The sequence below is a fragment of the Myotis yumanensis genome, unplaced genomic scaffold, assembly GCF_028538775.1.
Source record: "Myotis yumanensis isolate MYYU_CA2020_CCGP unplaced genomic scaffold, mMyoYum1.0.hap1 SCAF_14, whole genome shotgun sequence".
NCBI classification, from domain to species: domain Eukaryota; kingdom Metazoa; phylum Chordata; class Mammalia; order Chiroptera; family Vespertilionidae; genus Myotis; species Myotis yumanensis.
The window spans coordinates 49460760-49485026 of NW_027223765.1; the positions used below are offsets into that span (position 1 = coordinate 49460760).

Genomic DNA, 24267 nt, shown 5'->3' on the forward strand with positions numbered 1-24267 from the left:
TCTATATGTGTAAGTGATTATTGCTGGTTTCATTATAATCTGGTATATTGAAATTCAGATAAATTGAGTTTCTTAGCCAGCAAGGTTTCTGTTAGGTTCTCTATATTGAACATTCCAGGAGACCAGTTATTATGTGAAGAATGAAATGACAGCAAGCAGCAACAGGAAATGACCAAATAACTGCTGACAGGGTGGCCTTTTGACAGAGCAATGTAGTAATAGACTATGCCATGTTTCCAGGTCTTTGAAACCTATTTTTGGAAAGCATTTGGATTTTTTAAAAATCAACTTAGTTATTAGACTTACAACCTGAATTTTGAACGTGGGAAGCTGTTTGCAGTTCACCTAATAATAGTAACTGTAATTGCCACTTACATGGACGCTCTACGATAGGTAAATGCAGTGTTATTTCATTATTCCGCAAAGTGGAATCAACCCGGTGAAGGTCTGATGAGGTTTCCAGTAAAGGAAGGAATTCTGCCTTCAGTCTGCAACATGGGAATTCTGGTTTTCCAGGCTTTGGACTCAAGACTGTAACATAAACTCTTACCTGAATCCCCAAGCGCTGGTTTGCCCTATGCCTTTCAGACTTGCCTGCCCTACAGTCACATGAGCCAAGTCCTCAAAAGAAATTCCTTAAAATGTAGATCCTAGGAGCTCTGCTTTTCTGGAGAACCTGGGCTAATACATTCCTTTACCCGGGAGTTCTGCTTCTAGAAATTCACCCAAAGAAAGTTATCACACAAATAGCCAAAGACACATGTCCAAGCCATTGTTTTAATAGGTAAAGGTGGGAAGCAATCAAAAGCCCACCAGTGGACTGTGTGACTCCACAGAACATTCTGCACAACATGGTGATTCATACGTCCTGAGGGTGTATTATAGGGTGCTAAAAAGAATAAGGTAGATCTTCCTAAGATAATGAGATGTGCTGTGGTCATATCATTAGGTAATAAACAGCAGAGTGAAGACCCTGCTTGATCTCCATTTCTTAAATTGTTAATCCTGGAGATGGAATTATAAGGAAACTTATATTTGCTTCCTCTAAACACTTTTCTATTGACTGAATTTTTACAAATAGCGTATTTTGACTGAATTAATGAGTCAATTTGATCTAAATTCTAAGCTAAAGGTCGGCTCAGATTTTTGCCGCCCTCTCTCGTGGTGCCTATATGTGTGGTTTGACTGTTATAAATAGCTTTTGATCAAATATTTTATGTTGTTTATTCATGAAGCATTTCTATACCAGTCACATAAAATGGACAGGCCGGCGGTTATCTGGACATTCGAGTTTAAAGAGAAAAGCTCTGGGGCTGGCTTTGTTTTCATGATTCACTTGAGTAGAGCACAGTTCAGGGAAGACGAACACGGGAGAAAAAAGGATGCTCCCTACAACAACAGATAACGACCTCATTATCTATTTTAATTTGACAGTGTGGGGGCAGGCTGAGTTCTCGATGACTCAAGTTCTATTTGAAGAACCTGAAAGTCACAAGCGACAGCATGGTGAGACCGGCCAGGCTTCTTTGCAGCCATTGCATGGGTTCTGTAGAGCTTCCCTTCGCTCAGGCTCCCTTCAAGCCCTGGTCTCCACCAACCACTCCTTTTGAATCACGTGGAAGTCTACTTTTTTATTTTAAAATGTTTATCTATATAAATACAGACTTGTGTGGGGGAAGCTGAGATTTGATAAGATCCCTCTCAGCATAATATAGTTTCCAACAACTGGATAAATGTCTTTCTGGCCCATGGAGATGAAAGTGGCGGGCTGCGGGAGGGGCAGCCACTTCCCAGCCTACCCTCTCATGTGCTCGCACAGTGAATCCTGTGGAAGGATATTGTTGGCAGAAACCTTGACTGCATTTTCCAATGTCTAGCTCAGTTCCCTCTGCTTGATATTTATTATTACTCTCCTTTTAAAAATGATCTTTTCTTATGGTAGAGAGCACAAAAATGCAATGGAAAATTCCTTTGGAGACAATAAACTTTAATGTATTTAGTGCATAATCGCATCAGGGAGAAATACCCCTATTGTGTCTAGGAGCAGAAGTACAGCATTTTGTCTTTCACTTAGTTTTATTTTGTTTTTAAGAAAGTATTTTCAGTGAATACATGCTGTTGTTGCAAGCCTGAAAAATGAAGCTGTTTTTGATTCAACCAAGGTTAAGTAAAAAAATGACTGGCCAAGGCCAGTGTTGCTCAGTGGTTGGAGCATTGGCCCGTGTACCTGACTGTTGGTTGTGGGTTTGGTTCCCTGTCAAGGGCACATACCTGGGTTGCAAGTTCTATCCCTGGCCCAGATCAGGGCCAGCTGCGTGCGGGAGGCAACCAATCAATGTCTCTCTCACATCAATGTTTCTCTCTCTCTCTCTTTCACTCCCCCTCCTGCCCTCCCTTCCACTAAAAAAACACCAATGGAAAAAATATCCTCAGGTGAGGATTAACACAATAAATACATAAACAAATAATTTGGTAAAAAGCCTTCTATAACTTTACCTTTCATGTGAATTTTAGCTCAATTTTCAAAGTTCACTATTAGTCTCAATCTTTGCGCTATTTCCCTATATTTTAAAACTCATTAGTCACAAAATTTTAATATGTGAAAAAAAAGTATGCATATAAAGGAACAAAATTGTGAAAAATTATTATCCTAAAGAAAAAAATATTTAAAGTGGGGGGAAAGTTTTCACATGAGAGGTTATAAGTAAGAGCTTTGGGGTCATGTAGATTGTTTCAAGGCTCCCACTTCAACAAGTCACTTACCTGCTCTGCGCCTCACTTTCCTTGTCCCTAAACAAGGGTAATACTGCCCACCTGATCAAGTGTGAAAATCTAAGTGAGATAATATGTGAAAACAGTTGGCAGGGTGCCTGGCCTACAATGTGCTCAATAAATGTCAGTTGTTGATTGGCAGCCAGGAGTAGAAGTGGAATCCCTCTCATTATCCTAAATAGCATTAGCAAATGCCATGCTCCAGGTTCAGTAAGAAAACTAGGAAAGTGACAGGCACAGAGGGTGTGTCCTTTTCCGCCTCTTCAATAATCTCTATTTCTGTTTCTCACAACACATTGCCTTTCTGTCAGCTTCTCTGATGACTGGCACTTGGGCCCGATAAATCCCTTTGGAATGAATGAAGGACTTGATCATAACGTAGAATTTGGTGGTCTGGAAAACTTAGAAATGGAATTTGGGTCATAAGTAAAAATCTTTCATCTGGGTGTCAGAAAGCCTGGGTTCCAAGTTTGCCTCTTCTCTGCCAACTGTGTGACTTTTTTGTTAATCCTCACTGAGGATATTTTTTCCCATTGGTTTTTAGAGAGAGTTGAAGGGAGGGAGGGCGGGAGAGAATCATCACTGTGAGAGAGACATATCGATTGGTTGTCTCCCACATGCACCTCGACTGGGGCCAGGTACGTGCCCTTGATGGGGAATTGAACCTGTAGACCTTCAGTGTGAAGGCTGATGCTCTAACCACTGGAAACACCAGCCAGGGCTAACTGGGTGATCTTTGGTGATTCTTTCACAATGACTGAGCTCCAGCGTCCTCATCTATAAAATGGGGGAGTTTGCTAGGAAGAAAAAAATAAAATGCAGTGTCAGAAAGTGTTTATAAACTCCCAGGATTTTGTAGTGATTTGTGTATGTTGTGAAACACATAAGCTGAGCAAGTAGGATGTGTGTATGAGTGTGTAAATGCACACATAAACACAGTTATTATATACACACTCGGCTAGCCAAAGAAACAGCCATCTAAAACCAGCCAATATTTCATATTGGGAAGAGAGAGAAGAAAATGGAGTGGGAAGATTAACGTCAACTGGTACGAAGGACTGAACAGGGGCTGTAGAAAATAGTCGAGAGAAACGTGCTCCCCACCAGTCTGCCGTCTGGTCTTTCCGTGGCCACTTGAACTCTGACTCTCAAGATTCAGTGGCAGCAGCCTGTTCCCCAACACCCTGAATGCTCTCCACATTTGCTCCTGGTCAGGATCACCCCTTGGGACATGTCCTTACTGTCCTGCACTGAGCCTCCCCAGATGTACCGTTGGCAGCTTTAGTCCTGTTTTCTTCCACATCTGGTAAAAGATATTGTCAATAATTTCAAGTGTTATTAGCAGATGCCCATAATGGCACGGTGCTACTGAGGGCGAATCTGTGCTTTCCTTTACCCCAGAATCTCACTTTCTAAACAGAACTACGGACACTATGATGACCACAGTTTCAGTACCTGCTGTCCTCAGGTCATTTGCCCTCTGCTCGCTTCTGAGGCAGATGTTAGGGTAATCCAGGACAACATTTGGAAACTAGGAAGCTCTTAACAACTTCCTGTTGTTGTTCTACACAGGGATTCAACCTTGTCATTGCTGGGCACCTTGTACAATGCCCGATGCACAAATTTCAAGGTGGAAGTGGGATGAGTATTGGTTTAGAATCCTATTCAGCATAACCTGTCATTCTACCCTTAGCTCAGATGGCCAGGGAAAGCTGGCTTGGACGTTTTCATGCACACATTCAGCTGGAAACCTAGGGATGCTGTAACTTTTGAAACAGAGGAACAGGTGGTTACTCGTGTAGGCTCCTCCCAATCTGCTTGCATCCCAGACACATCTCTGCCCTCCCCTGGCCACGTGACCTCGGGCAAGTTCAGCACCCACCCAAGCCTCGGTTTCCTCATCTGTATAATGATGGTGGCAATAGCACCTGCCTAAGAAAGTTGTTATGAACATTAAGTGAGAAGCAGTCGTTAAAGAACCTAGCACAATGCCTGGAGGTTGAAAAACGAGGGCCGTCGTTCTTGTACATCTTTTTATTAACAAAACAACACCAACTTGCTTCATATTTTTCTAGGCCCTCCCAACAGAACTAAGGTTTGTAGTGGACCAAGTAGTTCCTTCAGTTTAAATGAAGCAGCAGTGAACTGTTTAAAGGGCTGTGTTTCAGCACTGGTAAAAATTGGAAAAATAACTATAACATGGAGTCTTTTCATTGATTGACATTATGCAATAAAACCCAGCGACATTCAATTACCCCTTGATTGAGCCAGGCCAGCCAAGAAGGGAGTTATGCATTTGAAATCTACAAATTGGATTTGGTCTCTTTTGCAGGCTCAGCAATTGCTCCCTGACTAGCTCCTCACAAGATCCAAGGAGGCCCTGCTGGCTTCCGGATGCTACCAACTAACATGCTCTCCCTGTACAGAACAGTTTTTTTCCTTGTTTAGGTTCTAAATGGATGATATTTGCTTCCAAAGTTAGTACAGCTGCTAGACACATGCTGGCTATGAAATCTCTTCCCTCCAAAGTAAGACATGTATTTAACCATATGTATGTAACTGTTACTTAAAGGAACCTTTCTGTTATGTATATACTAGTGGCCTGGTGCACAAAATTCATGCACATTAAAAGGAAATTAATTAGAGGAAATATTTTAATACTGCTATTTGCCCTTTCTCTATAAGAGATGAAAGAAAATTAGTAAAATGTATATGAAAATCTCCCTCCTGTCAGAGTCTGGGGCGTGCTGTGGGACCCAGAGTCAAGTCCCTGTCCACCCGTATGTGCCTTGAAATCATGCGAGACCCAGACCCGGCCGGCCCCACCCCCGTCAAGCCCCACAGGGTGAGGGTCGCAGCCTCAGGTCCCCCATCAAGCCCTGCTGGGTGGGGGACCCAGCCTCAGGTCCTCCCGCCCTGTGCGAGGGTGCAAGGGCATGACGACTATTTACATGTTAGCTCTTTATTATATAGGACATATATATATATATATATATATAGTAATATATACCTTCATACAACATTCAAATATCCAGTGATATGAATTATCATGCTCAGACTACTTTGAGCCGATGTGCTTTTTCTTTATAAATGACCCCTCCTTCCTTCCACACAATAGGAATGAGTTTAGAGCTTCACTCCCATTTCTCCTCTTTCCCCTGCTTGCACCCCAGTGTGGCTCATGGGCCAAATACCAAGCTATAGATCATTGGTGTTCACAAGCAGAGCAGATTTGTCAGTGATTTTTTCTCCTTGTACCTATAAGCACAATTAACATTTACTGTAAATCAATATAATTAGTTAGCAATGGGGGAAATGTTGCCATTCAGCTGATTGCATAGAAAAATAAACAATTATTTTATTCTACCCCTCCACGCTGCCCCCAGCACACACGACTGCAGACCTAGTCTGTGGAGTTAGCTGAGAGAGCTGGCCACTGGGGGCTTGGCTGATCTGAAGTGCGTCTTAGCACCTGGAAAGCAGGTGTGTATGCAGCCAAATGGTTGTGGCAGGTGACACTGCTCTGCTTGCTATTTTTTATACATTGTTTATTATAAGATAATTTTCGCAGTGTTTGTCTTAAGATAAAGATGCAGAGCTATAATCTGGCCCACAGGACCCCACAATGGGGACTCCTGGCTACTTCTCCATCTCATCCTGCACCACCCCCTTTCCTGCAAATTTCCAGTTCCCACCCCATAGTTCTCTCCTCCCATGTGCTCTGCAACTTGCCTCTGCAGCATCTTGGTACATACTATTTCCTGCCTATTTTTTAACAGCTTTATGAGATGTAGTTCACATACCATACAATCCATTCCTTTTAAATGTACAATTCAAGCATATTTGTGGAGTGTGCATCCATCACCACAATCAGTCCTAGGGCATTTTTATTATCCCAAAGGCAATCCTCTAACACTCAGCCACCCTCCCCAGTTCTCCCATCTTCCCCAGCCCCCAGCCCTAACTCTGTTTATCTCCATCAATTTGCCTATTCTGAACATCTCCTATGCATGTAACCTGACAGAGGGTCCTTTGTGTCTGGTTCTTTCACTAGCATAAGGTTTTCAAGGTTCATTAATGCTGATGCATGAAATAATATTCCATCCTGTGGCCGTGCCACATGTCGTTTAGCCATTCATCAGCTGATAGACATCTGGCTGTTTCCACTCGGGGCTGCTGTGAACATTCTTGTGCAAGTTTTTTTGTGCAGAAATGTGTTACTTCTCTTGGGTACGGATCTAGGTGAGGGATTGTTGGATCTTAGGATGGCTCTACGTTATACTATCTAAAAAACTGCCAGACTGTTTTCTGAAGTGGGTGCCCCATTTTCATTTTCACCTGCTGAACTTGTTTGAAAATTCCCTTTTTCATGTTATTCTAATTTTTCTTGTTATTCCAATCTAATCTTGCTAACACTTTTATTCCAATCCCAACATTGGGATAATTTCTACTCATTTTTCAGGCTGCAGCTTAAAAATCATTTCTGTAGGGAATTTTGTCTTGACCATCCCACCCCCACTAGCCAAGGCTCCTTTCAGAAAATCTTTCTTTTCCTTCTAAACCTGAAGTTCAACATGGGCAGGGACCATCCTGTCTCATCATTGTTTTCCATTCTTTGCCCAGCATCTAGCCATCCTGTGAACTACCTATCTGCTTGTTAAACATTTGTTGAGTGAATGACATATTACAAAATATTGAGAAAAAAAGTATACATTATCTGAGAATCACCTCTATCGGAACAATTGGCGTGATTACTTTTTAAGTCAATTTCATTTTTCAGACTTCCCACAGACCAAACTATTGAGAAACAAAGATTTCAATATATCTGCTAGGGGAGGAAACTGGTTCTACAATAAATGCATGATGAATACTTCTATTTCCCTGGTCTTTACTGAAGGTGCACACGCTTCTGTTTGATGAGAAACAGGAGGAGGCTCAGAGACACAAGCAAAGTCAAGTGGACTGTGTAACATAACAGTCCTCTCTCAAATCAAGCAGTGAATGGAAAAGAACAAGTTTCTGAGACGTAGTAGCTCAGGGGGGTGGGGGGGACTGGGCTGTTTTTCTTGGCCATTAACAGGGCTACACCCCTAGAGATTTCCACTCAGTGGATCTGGACAAGGCCCTGGAAAATATGTTTTTACCAAGACCCTAATGGTCCTGATGCCAGTGGTGCACCGGCCTCACTTAAAAAAAAATTCATTTAACAGAAACAGTTAATGCCAGAGTTAAAAAAATCAAGCTCTTGAGTCTGACACAAATTTAATCCCTGGCCCAAAAAGTCATATGTCTTAGACAAATTACTTAATCCTTCTAAGCCTAATTCTTTATCTGCAAAGGGGGGATGGGGCAATAAAGTACCCACATTATACAGTTGCCATGGAATTTAAATCAATTAATGCCTGTAAAGCACAGTATCTGACACATGTGAAATGCTCCAATATGGTATTTGCTGTATTTCATCACTATATTATTTCTAAACTATAAGAGAATGTGCACAACCAATCTTTCTCAAAGGGCTCAAGTTTTGCTTAGTAAGAAAAATACTTCCTAAGCATAAGTTAGGAATTTAAAAGGTTCATCAATTATACAAAAGTATCATCATTGTTACTTTTAGAGATAATTTTCCAAGTGGTTTTTACTTTACTGATATTGTTAGACTTTGTTTATGCCGATTTCTGAGCGCCTTCCACAATCAAGGAGTAATTAGGTCATTTCCGAAGCAGAATTTGGGGTCCTGTATTGAATTACAGTTTACCGTCTAGTTCACACTTCTTCCTTCAGTGTCATTTATGGGGCAGGAAGTATTGCGCACGCCCCACCCCACCCCGACCCTGACCCCAAATCTTATTTTCTCTATTAAGTAATATCTTGAGCCTGGATGCTATCCTGATAGAATTTACTGTCTAAACCAGAAGTTCAGTCAAATTAGGATCTATCAGTTATCTTGCAGAATCAAAAGTGTTCATTGACTTATCCAAGTCCTAATTAGTGAGTGGTTAACAAGTGTCAGGACTTTGGATACACAGAGAAGAATATTAAGATCCCCATGATAATGGAGGGGGCAGTGGAGACAGAAAAAAAATGAGTAATTAAATATGTTACCAAGATAGTGAGGCTGGCGAGGAGTGCTATGAGTGACATTCAACAGGGTGATGTGACAAAAATGTCTAAGGAAAGGGAGCTATTTCAGATTAATGGACAGGAAAAGGCTATCCCAGGAGAAGGCATTTGAGGTCACACCCAAATGGCAATAACAGGGCGCAGAGTAACGTAGGGAAAGGGGACTGTCAGGGAAAAGACCTTTAGCCAAGACCATGACCATGAGGTAAGATCGCATTCAGGAGTCAGGTTTTGAGTCCAAGTTGAGATGAGAAAGGCCAGCAGAATTTAAGCAGGAGAATGTCATAGTCTTAATTTGTCATCATTTCAGGTGTCCCTCCTTTTCCTCCTCCCCTCTCTCCCCAGGGACAGCTGTTGTGAAACCCAATGGCATGGTGTTTAACTGCAACATTGGCTTCCACGTTTGTAGCTATGATCTCTGTCATTTCATTAGCGAACTTGTCTCATAGGCCATACAACTCCCCAATCACTCCCCACTGTGCTTTAGAACATGTGGACATGGTTAGGTCTGCACCCACAGGAGCCAGGCCAAGAGACGTTGTGAGAGTTTAAGAAATATGGAGGCCTGGCACACGAAATTCATGCGCTGGGGGTGGGGGTGGGAGTGGGCGTCCCTCAGCCCTGCCTGCGCCCTCTTACAGTCCAGGAGCCCATCCTTAGTGCTGCTGCAGAGACAGGAGAGGCTCTCACCATCGCCACTCGCTCGCCAGTCATGAGCCCGGCTTCTAGCTGAGTGGCAATCCCCCTGTGGGAGGGCACTGGCCACCAGGGGGCAGCTCCTGCATTGAGCATCTGCCTCCTGGTGGTCAGTGTGTGTCATAGTGACCCGTAGTTCCACTGTTCGGTCAATTTGCATATTAGCCTTTTATTATATAGGATTCTCTCCCAGCGGGCTGAGGCCAGTATATCAGTGTCAGCCAACAAGAGTAGGGATGGCCGGGTGTTTATATGTCTCTTATGTGGGTGGGGGTGAACAATTAGGCCGGATCCAGGTGCAGGCAGTTGCAGGAAGCCGGGTCTAGAGCTGCTCTCCTTGGCCACTTAGCTGTCTCTTGTGACACCTGAAATGTGAAAGCCACAGAGAGGGAGGAGCCCATGGGGCACAATGGAACAGTACTGGGCGCAGGGCAAGGCACAGAGTACGCCTACCAGACATGGCATCCAGTTTTCTCGCCACAGCATCTTACGGAGAGTGTCCTTCAATCTGTCACTAGGTTGCACCAGGTGACATTCGAGGTGCCGACCTGCGAGGGAAAGGAGCGGGAGAAGCTGGCGCTGACCGGGGACTCCTCGTCTTCAGCAGAGTTCTTCGTCACCGTGGCCGTCTTTGCCTTCCTCTACTCCTTGGCCGCCACCGTCGTTTACATTTTCTACCAGAACAAGTATCGGGAGAACAACCGGGGTCCGCTCATTGTAAGTGGTTTGCTTTCTGCAATAACTTGTTTCTGTCCCCTCTACTTTCTTTTTCCAGGGCCTGAGGGGCTTCGGGGTTACCTGAGCCCTCAAAGCAGGTATTTTAAAGGGAATCACTTCCTTTTTCATCCAAATCTCCTGGATCTAAACTAAAAACATGATGGCTGTCATTCTTTTGTGCCCCTGTGTTGGAAAAGTATTACAAGACTTGCTACCAACTCATCTGAAATAAATAATTGGAAATCTCATGAGATCAAGGAAAGAGTGGTGGGGCTTGCTGCAGGTGTATTTATGATTCCAGCATTATGGCAGTGGTAGACCATTTTTCTCACTGGTTATTTAGACGGTGTGACTTCTGCTTATTTGAATTACGTATTCCCTTAGTGCAGTGGTTCTCAACCTTGGCTGCACATTAGAATCACCTGGGAATCTTTTTAAAATCCTGATTTCTGGGCCTCATCCTCTGGAAATTCTGTTTCTTTGTTATGGAGTAGGGCCACAACATTAGTAACAAAGAAACAGAATTTCCGGAGGATGAGGCCCAGAAATCAGGATTTTAAAAAGATTCCCAGGTGATTCTAATGTGCAGCCAAGGTTGAGAACCACTGCCTTAGTATTTCTATGGCATACTGGGCACGGAGCTGTTTAGTTTGAAAATGGAGTTCTCCATCTCTGAATCTCTCTCTCTCTCTCTCTCTCCCTCCCCACCACCAACTCTTTCCTATTTGCTTTTTCTTATACAATGGTTCATGAACTCACATGGGTGAAACCAGCATACGCAAACAGGGACACACGTAGACTTAGGAGGACACAACAACTCTCAGAGGTACATGGTCATGGATAATTTTAAGAAAATAAAATTTAAATTTCTCACCCTTCACATGTACATTTACGTAAAATGTATCTTACTGAGAACTTCCTACATTAAAAAACATCTTGCTGTTTTCTTTCTTAATTACCTGCTTCATTTTAAGAAAGCATTTTTTTTATTCCAAATATTACTGCACAGCAGATTGCTAGGGTGCAAAGCCTTTGAGGCACTAAAGAAAGGACCATTTGAAATATTGGTGATGGTGTTGACAAACGTGAGTGATGATAATGCCTAGGTAATGTACTGTTTTGATATAAAAAAAGGTTTCCTTTTTTTTCTTTCAATAAAATGCAAGTCCCAATCTACTTTTCAGCTGATAGGTCATTACAAATAATTTTTGGTGGGCTGAGGGATGTCACTCAGATGGAATTCAAAGTAATTAATGACATTACTATAGCAAAATTTCAGTCATTCTCACCTATTCATTTATGTGAGCAAGTGTTCTCAAGACATATAGAAAATAAAAAATGGGAATAGAATTTATGTTGAATCATGTCTCATTGTAGACATAAATAATATTTCTCTCCCCAAATATAAATGAAGTTAAATCAACACATACATTTCTAATAACAATTTAACTTTTTAAATTTAAAATTATTTATTAAAATTTATGTTGTTTTGGACAAGAACTCATTCATAATATTTGTAATGATCACCCAACCCAAAATAAAATTTTGATACTTAAAGCATTAGGGTCACTGGTAAGTAAAAAGTCAAGCAAATTTAGATACATATTTTTGTTACAAAGAAATATAATAGCGTGGTTGATTAAATGCCTTCCATATCTATAATAATAAAAGCATAATATGCTAATTAGACCAGATGACCTTCTGGACAAAGTCGGGGCTGTGAGGGAAGCCTGGGTCGTGGGTGCCTGAGAGAAGCCGATGCCAGCAGCTGGGGGAAGGAAGGCCTACTCTTGCACGAATTTCATGCATCAGGCCTCTAGTTCTAGTTATAAAAAAGGGCAGGCTCCTCGATGAAACTTACTTAGCAGATTACAGTTAATTTAAAAATGAGCCTGCGTCCTAAGAGTCACAGAGGTGGTGAGGACCAGCATGATGCCATTGCAGCTGCGCAGGGCAAGCCTTGCCAATTCCAATCCCACCATGACTGGCTGTGATTGGGGGCGGAAGAGAGAGCTATTAGACCCACCTTTCATTATGAGTTAGCAGGTTAAAGCAAATCCACAGTGCGAGCAAGGTCTCCCGAAGGTGACTTATACCTAAGAAAACTCTTAAAAACTAGAAAAACTGCCCTGGCCAGTGTGATTCAGCTAGTTGGAACGTCGTCCCTTACACCAATGGATGGCAGGTTTGATTCCCAGTCAAGGCACATGTGGGATGCAACTGATTGATGTTGCTCTCTCTCTCCCTTCCTTTCTCTAAAATCAATTTTTTTTAAAAAACTAGAAAAGTATTGGTTCATATGTTAACAATATGACCCAATCCTATTTATTCAGAAAGGGGGCTACTGATCATTACTTGGGCATTTCTGTTCTTCTTATCATGTATTCTTTTTTGTTGTTTTGTTTTTAACAAAACACTCATTTTTCTTCGTTCTGTAATTTAGGATTCTCCAAGTCAAATAAGCTTAGTCTGAAACAACAAAGTTACTATATGATGCTGACATGAACTAACTCAAGCAGTTTAAAGAAGTCAGGTATCATTCTAAGCTAAAAATTAATTTATCATCTGGCTCTGTAATCCTCTAGGACAGCGGTTCTCAACCTGTGGGTCGAGACCCCTTTGGCGGTCGAACGACCCTTTCACAGGGGTCGCCTAAGACCATCCTGCATATCAGATATTTACATTATGATTCATAACAGTAGCAACATTACAGTTATGAAGTAGCAACGAAAATAATTTTATGGTTGGGGCACAACATGAGGAACTGTATTTAAAGGGCCAGAAGGTTGAGAACCACTGCTCTAGGACATGACATTACAGATCACGCACAGATAAGGTTAATGTGTGGGAAAGTGATGAGGATGGTCATGGTGTTGATAGGACAACGATAATATCAACTAGTATTGATTGAGTTTCTACTATGTGTTGAGCTTATTTAATATAACAACCATAGCTTATATTATTATTCACATTTTTGGATGAGGAAAGGGAAGCTCGGTTACCCAGTTCTCCCAGGTCACATCCATCACTAATAGTCAGAGGGTAAAGAACTAGAATCCAGGTCTCTCCAAATCCAGGGCCCAAATTCATAACCTCCATGCAAGAGGGTCCAAAATCCTGTTAGGCAATGTGCTATGCAGTTAGAGGGTGTAAGTGACTGAGACAGATTGGCTTATATGCCTGAACAGCTCCTATACTGTCTATCTCTAGTTATGGAGAAACCAAGCCCTGTAACCCTAGACTTCTCTTCAAATTTGATGCTCAAGAGGAAGGGGAGCTTTATTTGCCTTCAAAATCCATGTGGAGTAATGGATGATATTAGGATAATTGGAATTCCTGCTTGTGCATTGATCTTTGTTGCACAGGGAAGATGTCCATGATGAGAAATAAGCTTTTAAAATGCTCAGGCCGTCCCTATCTGGTTTGGCTCAGTGCATAGAGCGTCAGCCTGCAGACCGCAGGATCATGGGTTCAATTCCGGTCAAGGGCATATACCTCGGTTGCGGGCTCCTCTCAAGCCTGGGCCCTGGTCAGAGTGCTTGCAGGAGGCAACCAATCGATGTGTTTCTCTCACATCGATGTTTCTCTCTGTCTTTCCCTCTCTCTTCCACTCTCTCTAAAAATCAATAGAGCAGTATCCACAGGTGAAGAATAAATAAATAAATAAATGCCCAGGATGGAGGTGTATTATAAATCAGAAACTACGAGAATGATTCCTACACATTTGCAAGCAGTTGTGAGCAAGTACAGACAGACTGGGGCCAAGCTTATCAATGGCTATTTTTAAAAATATCTTTCTCTACTGAATATGCTTGACAAGATTGTACACTTTTAAGTAAAAATCTGAATGTCCTTAGAAAAAACTTAATGTTAATGATGCTGAATGACACATTAGCAAGAAAATCAGGTCAAACCAAAGCGGCTTAAGTACCTCCTTGTGCAGATGAATGCATGCCAGTTCTCAGAGGCAGAGAGGCCACCTGGATGGTGCAGGATTGTGGAACTGAGATGTCACACCTGGTGACACCATGGTGTCATGTTCCTCCGAGTATAGTTTTAAAGCCAATCTCCTGCCTGGATCTCTGTGGAAGGACGTTCTGAGCCATTTTCAGATCTCGTGTCAGATACTGACACTGTGAGGCATTACTCCTTTTCATATTAATGTGAAGTAGGTTTTAAAAACTATCTTACAGCCATAACCAGTTTGGCTCAGTGGATAGAGCGTCAGCCTGTGGACTGAAAGGTCCCGGGTTCGATTCTGATCAAGGGCATGTACCTTGGTTGCAGGCACAACCCTGGTGGGGTGTGTGCAGGAGGCAGCTGATCGATGTTTCTAACTCTCTATCCCTCTCCCTTCCTCTCTGTAAAAAATCAATAAAATATATTTTTTAAAAAACCATATCTTACAGAGCTGACAGAATACTCCAAGGAGGATATATAGTAAACACCAACCCACATTTGGTGGATCCTTGTCACGGCAAGTTTGGTTTCAAGCAGCTGCTCTAGGAGTTAAGGAGGATCAATGCCTACCTTAAGACACAGTGGCAAAGGAAGGAGCTGTTACGCCAACTGCTTTTCCCATCAAGGAGAGCGGGCTAGCGAAGGCGTTTCATGGACGAGCAGTGCTTGCCGTGCAGGCGCGCAGTGCACAGCGGCCCCCATTCGCTCATGCCCCATGCATCCCCCAGTTTTCCATGTTTCCCATCAGCCTCCACACAGTCTTGAGAGAAGGGGGAGCAGCCAGACTCTGCCCTCTTCTGCAGTTTCCTTTAACTCGCCTTCATCAAGCCGAGAATTGGGAAACCAGGCCTTGGGAGATGAGAAGCTCGCCTGTGGTCAGAGGACAAGTGAATGGCAGAGCGAGGGCTCCGACTCTGACACTCATGACCTTAAGGGCAGTGGCTCAACTCCAAGTCCTGGGTTGTAACCCCCTGATGACTACTGTTGAACAGCGGGAGCCTGTTACTTCACCTGTAGAATGAAGTTGATGACGGTGCACACTCACAGGGCTGCCGACAGCAAAGGAGGAGCTCGTGCCTGCAGAGCACTCTACACAGGGAAAGGCACAGGAGGTGACAAATTAACAACATCTATTGTAACACTGTTGTGGTCATTAATTTTAATTATTCTCCTGCCCATTACTGGGTAGCACCTTAGTTGCATGGAGGGAAATTGCAGCCGCCCTCCTGCAACTGTCTGCAGGCCCAGTTCTGCTTTCCCCGGGGCCCCCCAACCCAGGCAACGCCTCCTCCATGCCCCCAAGGATAGAGCTTGACTCAGGACTACTTCTAAGACCCCAGTTGATAGGTTGAGCATCCAATTAACCTTTCTGTTCCTGGAAGATGGATCTTTACCTCCCCACAACAAAATAGGGCTCCTCATTCTCAAGTACAGGCTAAGACCATCTCCAAGGGCGGAAAACAGGCGGCAGGTGCCGAGAGAGATGCTCAGAGAATTGAATGCTAATTTCTATCAACCGCATCTTTACTTGGCTGTCATCAGAGATGGAAATCAGACTTTGCAGTCTCTGAGCTTTTTGTAAATTGCTGAAGAATCTCTCCCTTCCCTCTCAAATCTCCCCCTTCCCTTCTCTCTCTCTCTTCTCTCTTCTCTCTCTCTCTCTCTCTCTCTCCATGTCAGTTTTGCTTCATGTCTAAGTGTATTTTATTTTAATTGGTAATGTTTCCACAGGCCAAGCAGCATGTATATCTGTTGCATTAATAATTATGGCTCCGCCACAAATGAGTGGCAGGAAGCAAGTAGCTGGGCTTTGGTAATCTAGGGAGGAAGCGTACCCTGCTAGAAGCCAGGCTCTCCCTCCCCAGGGCCAGTGCACCAGGTCCCAGTGGGAATGCTAATACTAAAGACAGCTCCAGAGCATCTGATGGTTGGCAAGAGGATGCCTAGAGGAGACTGGACTTGAAGTTCTGCCCAGGTACAATGTGTCTGATGCCAAAAATAATAACATCATTTGAAGCCCCCAAAGTATACATCTTGTCAGTCACAGGCATGCCTGTTGGAATCTGACACTCTTGTGATGTGTGTGTGTGTGTGTGTGTGTGTGTGTGTTTCTACCTCCTCACTCTTTGAAACAAGAACTATTGATATTACAAAAGGGTATGGATCTAACCCTAACTGATTCTTAATCTAAATATCATCTATACATTTTGCATCAACAAATACATTTTTTGCAGAATTGGCACCACAAGTGAAGGCAAATAAATTAATCTGTTTAAAGTGTTCCCAGCACACCATCTACATATTTTATCAGATTTTACATCCTCGGCTTCTTTATGTTTAGCAGATTCTATTTTTTAATTTTTATTGAGTTTATTGGAGTCAGTGGGTCAGAGGATAGTGGAGAATTTCTGTCCGAACCCCATTCATTTTTGTCAGATTGCCTCTTATTCCAGGAAATTCATCATTCAGTTAGAAAATTCAGGACCTGGTGGAAACTTAGCAAAGCCCACATGTGTCTTTCCTGTGTGTTTCTTTTTTCATTTAAAGAACCGTAACATGTGAAATATAAAAAAAGAAAGAAAGCAATGCAAAATTCACCTGTTCCGTGCCAAGCACCCCCAGGAGAAACCATACCCCCTTTCTGATAGAGACCAGAATTCTCAACTGGGGGCGGTGGCCCTTGGTAGGCAATGTCTGGGAACATGTTTGCTGTCACTACTGGTGTTGCTGGCATCTATTGGTAAAGCCAGAGATGTGGCTAAGCCTCCACAGAGCACAGGAGCACCCACCACAGCAAAGAATTACCCGTCCCCAAATGCCAGCAATGCTGAGGATGAGAAACGTGGTTTACAGCAACAACCAGCAGTCATTGAGTACCTACTGTGTGCCAGGCACTGCACAGCACTTTGTACATGTCTTCTTTTTCAATCCTCAAGCTAACCTTTTGAATTTGATATTTTAATTCCCGTTCTTGAGATGAAGCAAATGAGGCTGAAGACATTTAAAAGTCTTGCCTCGGGTTACTTGCCCCAGAGGCAATTCAGGTCTATCTGATCCAGCCGTGGGCAAACTACGGCCCGCGGGCCGGATCCAGCCCGTTTGATATGAATAAAACTAAAAATAAAAAAAAAAAGACTGTACCCTTTTATGTAATGATGTTTACTTTGAATTTATATTAGTTCACACAAACCCTCCATCCATGCTTTTGTTCCGGCCCTCCGGTCCAGTTTAAGAATCCATTGTGGCCCTCGAGTCAAAAAGTTTGCCCACCCCTGACTGACCTCACCTCAGAAATTGCTTCATTTTCCCCTGAATTCTTCCACTGCTGTGGAACTCTATACCCCGCACTGAGTTCATTTCTCTCGGTCTATGTACCTCACATCTGGGTCTTGGCTACCCACCCTTAGGCTCCCTGTCTCCCTTTCCCCCTCTCTATGCCCACTCTCCCCCCCGCCCCCCCCCCCCCACAAAACCGAAACTTCAGTTTTGTAGCCTTTATTCAAAGCCCTGCCTTCTGTTCTACCTGACATACTAGAGAGAGAAATGGTGCGACCCCAATTTTTCAACCAATCTTAGGTGTTATGCCTGAAAGAACATTTCTGTTTCCCAGAAGACTTTGAGAACTTCTTCACTGCTCCCGGCTCCATCTTCAACTATGACATGTGAGCCAACATGAAGGTTTCCAAGCAATTCAGGGAAGCAGTGAAAACTCGGGGCTACAACTCATTTCAACAAGGAGGAAAGGGGCAAAGATATTTCCGTATTTAATGAATAGATATCTATATATTTTTTAATTTGTCTTATATTTTTTCTATACCCTTAGACATTATTGGTTTTTAGTTTTTGCTTTTCAATCAAACACGTTTACGTGGTGCTTCCGTTTTCTGCAGAAGACAAAGCTCTGCCTTGGACTCAAAAGTAGCCACAGCTGTTTAGGCCCCTGGGCCCAGGCCCTGGTCTCAGCCTGGGGACACACAGAAGAATGAGACCTGGCTCCCTGCCTCATCAGACCTGCCTCATTCCCGTCACCCTCGAGGGAAAAATCTGCCATGGAGAGTCAGGGGCCAGTGCTTAAGAGTGCCGGTTCTGTATCCAGACTGCCTGGGCCCGAATCTGAGTACCACCTTGTATCATCTATGTGACCTTAGACAGGTTACAGAACTTCTCTGTGCTTCCATTTTTTTTTTGCGGGGGGGGGGGGGGGGGGGTTGCCTGGGAAATAGAGATAACAATGATTGCTAACATGAATGTGTTAGTTAGATTAAAAGAGTATTGCACCTAAAGCATTAGAATAACATCAGGTACACAGCAGGTGCTCATTAATTTGAGCCATTATTTCCACCAGCCTGGTATTGTTATCTACCCTGGTCCATACTGTGCTTTTATGTAGCTGGTGTCTGTTAATCTCTGTGAAATGATTGGCTAGAAAACAAGTGGATGAGTACAAACTCCATTGACTTTCTCATCTTGAGAAGTGCTTTGGAGAGTTTCTTGTTGCACAGTTCACCTCAAACACTCTTTCTTATTATTTTTGATTCTTGGAGCCTCCAAATTCAGCATAAGCCGCTGTCATTGCATACCAATGCAATCAGTCCCACCATGTCCCCCGCCACTCAATTTCCTCCCTTTAGCTGCCCCTTCGGCATGCTGGCACTCAGGAGGCCTCATACTTGAGGGAAGGAGGGGAATGAACACAGCTTCATTAAAGTAACCAGGCTCCAGAGAACGGGAACTTGAGTCCCTTATCAACCGGCAAAGCTGAAAATAGCAGGAGAGTGTGAAGAGCACAATTGTGTAACAGGAAGAAACTGGAAAATGTGATTGTTTGGAGGCATCCAACTGAGAAACTGGGTCAGACGTTCACCCTCCTCCTATCAGGTTTTGAAAGTGGTGAGATATTTCCCACTCCACTTCCCCCACCCAGGATGGCAAAAATACCCTTACTATTTGCCAAGTTTATGCCTTTGATTTCAGAACAAGCAGACTCTCACACAGCAGCTTTGGATCGCCGGGGCCCCTCAGCAGTTTAAGGGTGCCTTGCTCTAAGACCCCTGGTTCATTACACTTGCAAATAATGGGCATGAAGTCCAGAGTTGGATTATTTTGCAGCCCTCTTAGCCCTTTCTCCCAGCTGGGCATCTTCACCTCCATTGCTTATTAGCAGGACCCACATCAAAGCTACGAAGCCACACAAGGAAGTACTCCAACATTTGCTCAGGCATGCCCTCACTGGTGTGGCTCAGTGGGTTGGGCGTTGTCCTGTGAACTGAAAGGTTGCCAGTTCAATTCCTGGTCCCAGGGTAGGGGCTTGCAGGAAGCAACCAATCAATGTTTCTCTCTGAAAAATATTTTTTTAAAAATTTGCCCAGGTATGCCGAAACCGGTTTGGCTCAGTGGATAGAGCGTCGGCCTGTGGACTGAAAGGTCCCAGGTTCGATTCCGGTCAAGGGCATGTACCTGGGTTGCGGGCACATCCCCAGTGGGAGGTGTGCAGGAGGCAGCTGATCGATGTTTCTCTCTCATCGATGTTTCTAGCTCTCTATCTCTCTCCCTTCCTCTCTGTAAAAAATCAATAAAATATATTTAAAAAAAAAAAATTTGCCCAGGTAACATGGAGGAAGTGATGAGAAAGTGACTCTAGTAAAACTGGCTTGGATCCCTTATGAAGGAAACTGGTTTCTGGAAATACCTGAGAACTTGGCCAAGATATGATCTCACCTTCCCTCAACCACCTACCTCTGAGACCTGAAACTTTGCACCCGCCTCCATGTTGTTCTCCAATGTCTAAGAAATATCGAATTGGTTCCTATATTATCTCAAAAAATAACCAGCTAAGCCTGAATTGCCATGGGTTTTAGTTGAGGCCTACTAGTCCACTGGCAAACTGACTAGCCATGACTATGGACAGAAAACTAAGCAGATATTGACAACCTAGAAATTAAAAGACAAAAAAATATATATTATAGTGGGAAAAGAACTTAGGAAAATTTCAGTTGAGGCTAGAGGAAACAAAGCTTAAATGTCACTGTTTCAGCTGCCATTTATTTGTGAGTGCTTTCCATGGGCCAGAGAGTAAATAAAACAAAAGAAATTGTGTTTACTTCTTCCAAACACCGTTGAGGTGCCCATTTTACAGATGTTGATTCAGATTCACAGAGACTGAGGAACTTGTTCAGTGATGCAGTGAGTGAGCCTCCAGACATGCTCTTCCCCACTGTGCCATGCCGCCACCTCATCTATACCTGGGAGGAGGAAAATAAAAATCCAAGAACATCCACCCTGGAGCTGAAAGTCCAATCAATAAGACAAGACAGGACATAGCAGGATATAAAAGCACAATAGAAGTGTGCTTGTTATTACAGGTGTAGAGACATCATGTAGGAACCAACAGGAAAGAGCATGTATGATTGGCTTGTGAGGTCAAAGAAAGTTTATGGGGTCCATGAGACTTGACAGAGAATAGAAACTAGCTGGATGGAAAAGAGAGCTTTTTGAATATCTTAAAAATAGGGGTGTATAATGTGATAGCAGACACTAGTTTGGCCTACTGGCTTCCTTCCCTGGGATAACCAGCCCTCTCCCTCTTGCATAGCCTTGCTGGACTGTCGATCAGTAACATAAGAGGTCAAGTGACTCAAGCCAGGCCATCAAAGTCTCCTCTGGGGTTTACCTATGGGGTGAAGTTCTTCTCCCTCTGAAACTGCCAGGTAGAAGATGTGAGTCTAAATGGTGGCCACATTGCACAGTGTGGAAGGGCTCTGTAAATAATAAAGCTAAGCTGAGATACACAGCTCCTAGATATAGAGAGAAAAAAGGTAGAGAGAAAGAAAAAAAACACCAATAACAACAAACATAAAGGTAAAAATAAGCACATGGATTTACCATACCTGAAGCCACATACACTCTAGACCAGGGGTGGGCAAACTTTTTGACTCGAGGGCCACAATGGGTTCTTAAACTGTGTCGGAGGGCCGGAACAAAAGCATGGATGGAGTGTTTGTGTGAACTAATATAAATTCAAAGTAAACATCATTACATAAAAGGGTACGGTCTTTTTTTTTTTTTTTTAGTTTTATTCACTTCAAACGGGCCGGATCCGGCCCACGGGCCGTAGTTTGCTCACAGCTGCTCTAGACTTTTCAGTTACATGAGCTACTGAATTTTTCTTTGTGCTTGCTTGTTTGATTGGGTTTCTAATACTTGCCAAATGAATGATTGTCATCAATACATCATTTCTACTTCTTTGTAAAAAAGTTATAAGAACTGATATATCAAAAGATAGTTATTGATATTCAATAACAGTTTTCTAGTATGGTTGTTGTTAGGTGCTAAGCACATAGTAAATGCTTAATAATCGTTTATTTATTTATTCAAGAAAGAATAAGATAAAATAGTCTGGTAGTACTTTTATATTATTATTTAACACTAGCTTTTTTTTTATTGAATTTATTGGGGTGACATCCTATATAATAAAAGGGCAATATGCAAATTGACCCTAATGGCAGAATGACCGGTCGCTATGACATGCACTGACCACCAGGGGGAAGACGCTCAATGCAGGAGCTGCCCCCTGGTGGTCAGTGAGCTTTTACAAGGGGGAGCACCACTCAGCCAAAAGCCAGCTCATGGCTGGCCAGCACAGTGGCGGTGGCGGGAGCCTCTCCCACCTCCGCAGCAGCACTAAGGATGTCCGACTAACGGCTTAAGCCATTAGTCGGACATTCTCTGAGGGCTCCTGGGCTGCAAGAGGGATGTCTGACTGCCAGCTTAGGCACAATCCCCTGGGGAACAGACCTAAGTCAGCAGGTGGACATCCCCCAAGGGGTCCCGGACTGTGAGAGGGCACAGGCTGGGCTGAGGGATCCTCCTCCCCCCCTCCCCCCCCCCCCCCCCCGCCCCCCAGTGCAAGAATTTTCATGCACTGGGCCTCTAGTTGGTTAATAAAATTACATAGATTTCAAGTGTACAGTTCTGTAATACATCATCTACATACTGTATTTTGTGTTCACTGCCCAAGTCAAGTCTCCTTCCATCACCATTTATCTCCCCTATACCCTCTTCTACCTCCCCTCACTCCCCATTTCCCTCTGGTATTTACCATACTGTTTTCTGTCTATAAGATATGTTTTGTTTTTTGTGAGGGTTTTTTCTTAATCCCTTAACTCTATTTTTTTCCATTTGTAATAGCTGCATAATATCCCATTACAGTAAGATAACATGAATTATTTGGTCAATTTTTTATTGTTGGACTTTGAATTTTTCATGGCTTTGAATTTTTCTCTCTCATAAACAATATTATGATCAGCCTTGCACTTCAACTTTGACACATTTTATTTTTTATTGAATTTATTGGGGTAACATTGGTTGGAAAAACCACACAGGTTTCAAGTGTACAACTCAACAAAATATCATCTGCACACTGCGTTGTGTGGCCCACTACCCCAAACAAAGTCTCCTCTGTCCCACGACACTCCCCTTTGCCCATCTCCACTACTCACCCCCCTTTCCCTCTGGCTATCACCACACTTTGGTCGATTGACACACATTTTAAATCATTTCTTTCGGATAAAACCCAGAAAGTTATTGTCTTCCTGATTTTTAAAGCTGAAGTTTCTGTTTCAAATACCTATAAAATATATCCCAACAGATTACCCCCAATCTGAATGAAAAATTTGTATTTCAACTTTTGAATCTACCCTAGACCCTGCAATATTGGAGAAGAGAAATTCCAAAAAAAGATCTATAAAGAATGTTCTTCCCAGAGAGGAAAAATAATTTTTTTTTAAACTTGTTGTAGGAAGGTTGCCACTGAAACATTTGCTTCGGAACTTGAGGCACTAAGGGGCAGAAAAAGTTCAATCAAATTCCGTTTAAGTATGCCGAAGCTCAGGCTTTTAATCACCAGTGAGAAGTCTCCACAACAGGCATTAATCTGCATGGCAGCGAAAGCTTAGCCCAGTGCTGTGCTCTGCATACCCCTCCATTTGGCAGTGTCCTGTCTCACTGAGGCTCAGTAAGTGAAGTTCAAGACCATTAACTGCTCCTCTGGGCACAAGCAGAAGAAAACACACATGCAAAGATTCCATGTGATGAATTTTTTAAATAATGGGATGCTTTGTCAGTTTCGCCCTGGGCTGTCCCCAGTGTGCGTGGCAAGCAAGCCAGCAGATGGTCGGGGAGCCGCAATGGTCGGTAGGCATCTTGGCCCAGCCCTGCCCGCTGCAGTGGGCCTCCCTAGAGCTTCTGCATAAATGTGGCGATGCCTTTCAAACCCCAGTTAAGCTGCATCCCGCAGCCTTTCCTAATTTTAGTTTTTTTCTTTTTCTTTCGTTCTTTCATGTATTTATTTTCGGACTTGTTCTGTAAATTGTTGATTTAGGATTGAAAAAAACCCAAGACCAAACTACATGGGATTCATGTCCCTGATTAGAAGATCCGACTGCTTGGGACCCTATTCTGGGCTCTATGACACCCCTGTGCCTTAAGGATTGGCAAAGTAATAGAGAACAGGCTGGGTGAGGGGCCCCTGGTGAGAACGGATTCAGATTAGGTCAAATTTATAGAGACTTTTGATGGAGCGGTCTCCTACCTCCTGACTTCCATTCTTCCATCATCATAAATGCAGCTGTATTTAGGCATTAGCACCTCTGCTTTATAGAAAATAGACTCCTCACTCCAGCACTGGCAGCCCTCCTAAGCCACGACCCTTCACCTACTCTCCAGAGCCATTTTAAGCCATTCCTTACAGCTCATGTTTTAGCCAAACTGAACTGCTTACCATTCCCTCAGCGTGCTGCCTACATTTCTATGTCTGCATCGTTATTGAGTCCCTGCCACCTGAAGGCCTTCCTTCCCTCCCCCATCTCAGCCTATCAAAATTTGACTCATCCTCAGAGCACCATCTCCAAGGCTATCTGTTCCATGAAGAATTTCTTCACTGTCTACATCCTTCCTTCTGAAGATATATGAATTCTCCCTCCTCAAACCCCCACAGCTCTG

General features: G+C 43.2%; 1 protein-coding gene across 2 annotated transcripts in view; it reads left to right on the forward strand.

The window, feature by feature from the left end:
* The window catches only part of SYNPR (synaptoporin), a 259886-nt gene that overhangs the window by 210523 nt on the left and 25096 nt on the right, over positions 1-24267 (forward strand). For both annotated transcript variants that reach the window (XM_070391678.1, XM_070391679.1), the window contains one exon: positions 10110-10308. In XM_070391678.1, the coding sequence (XP_070247779.1) occupies positions 10110-10308 (199 nt within the window). The remainder of the gene's footprint in view (positions 1-10109; positions 10309-24267) is intronic.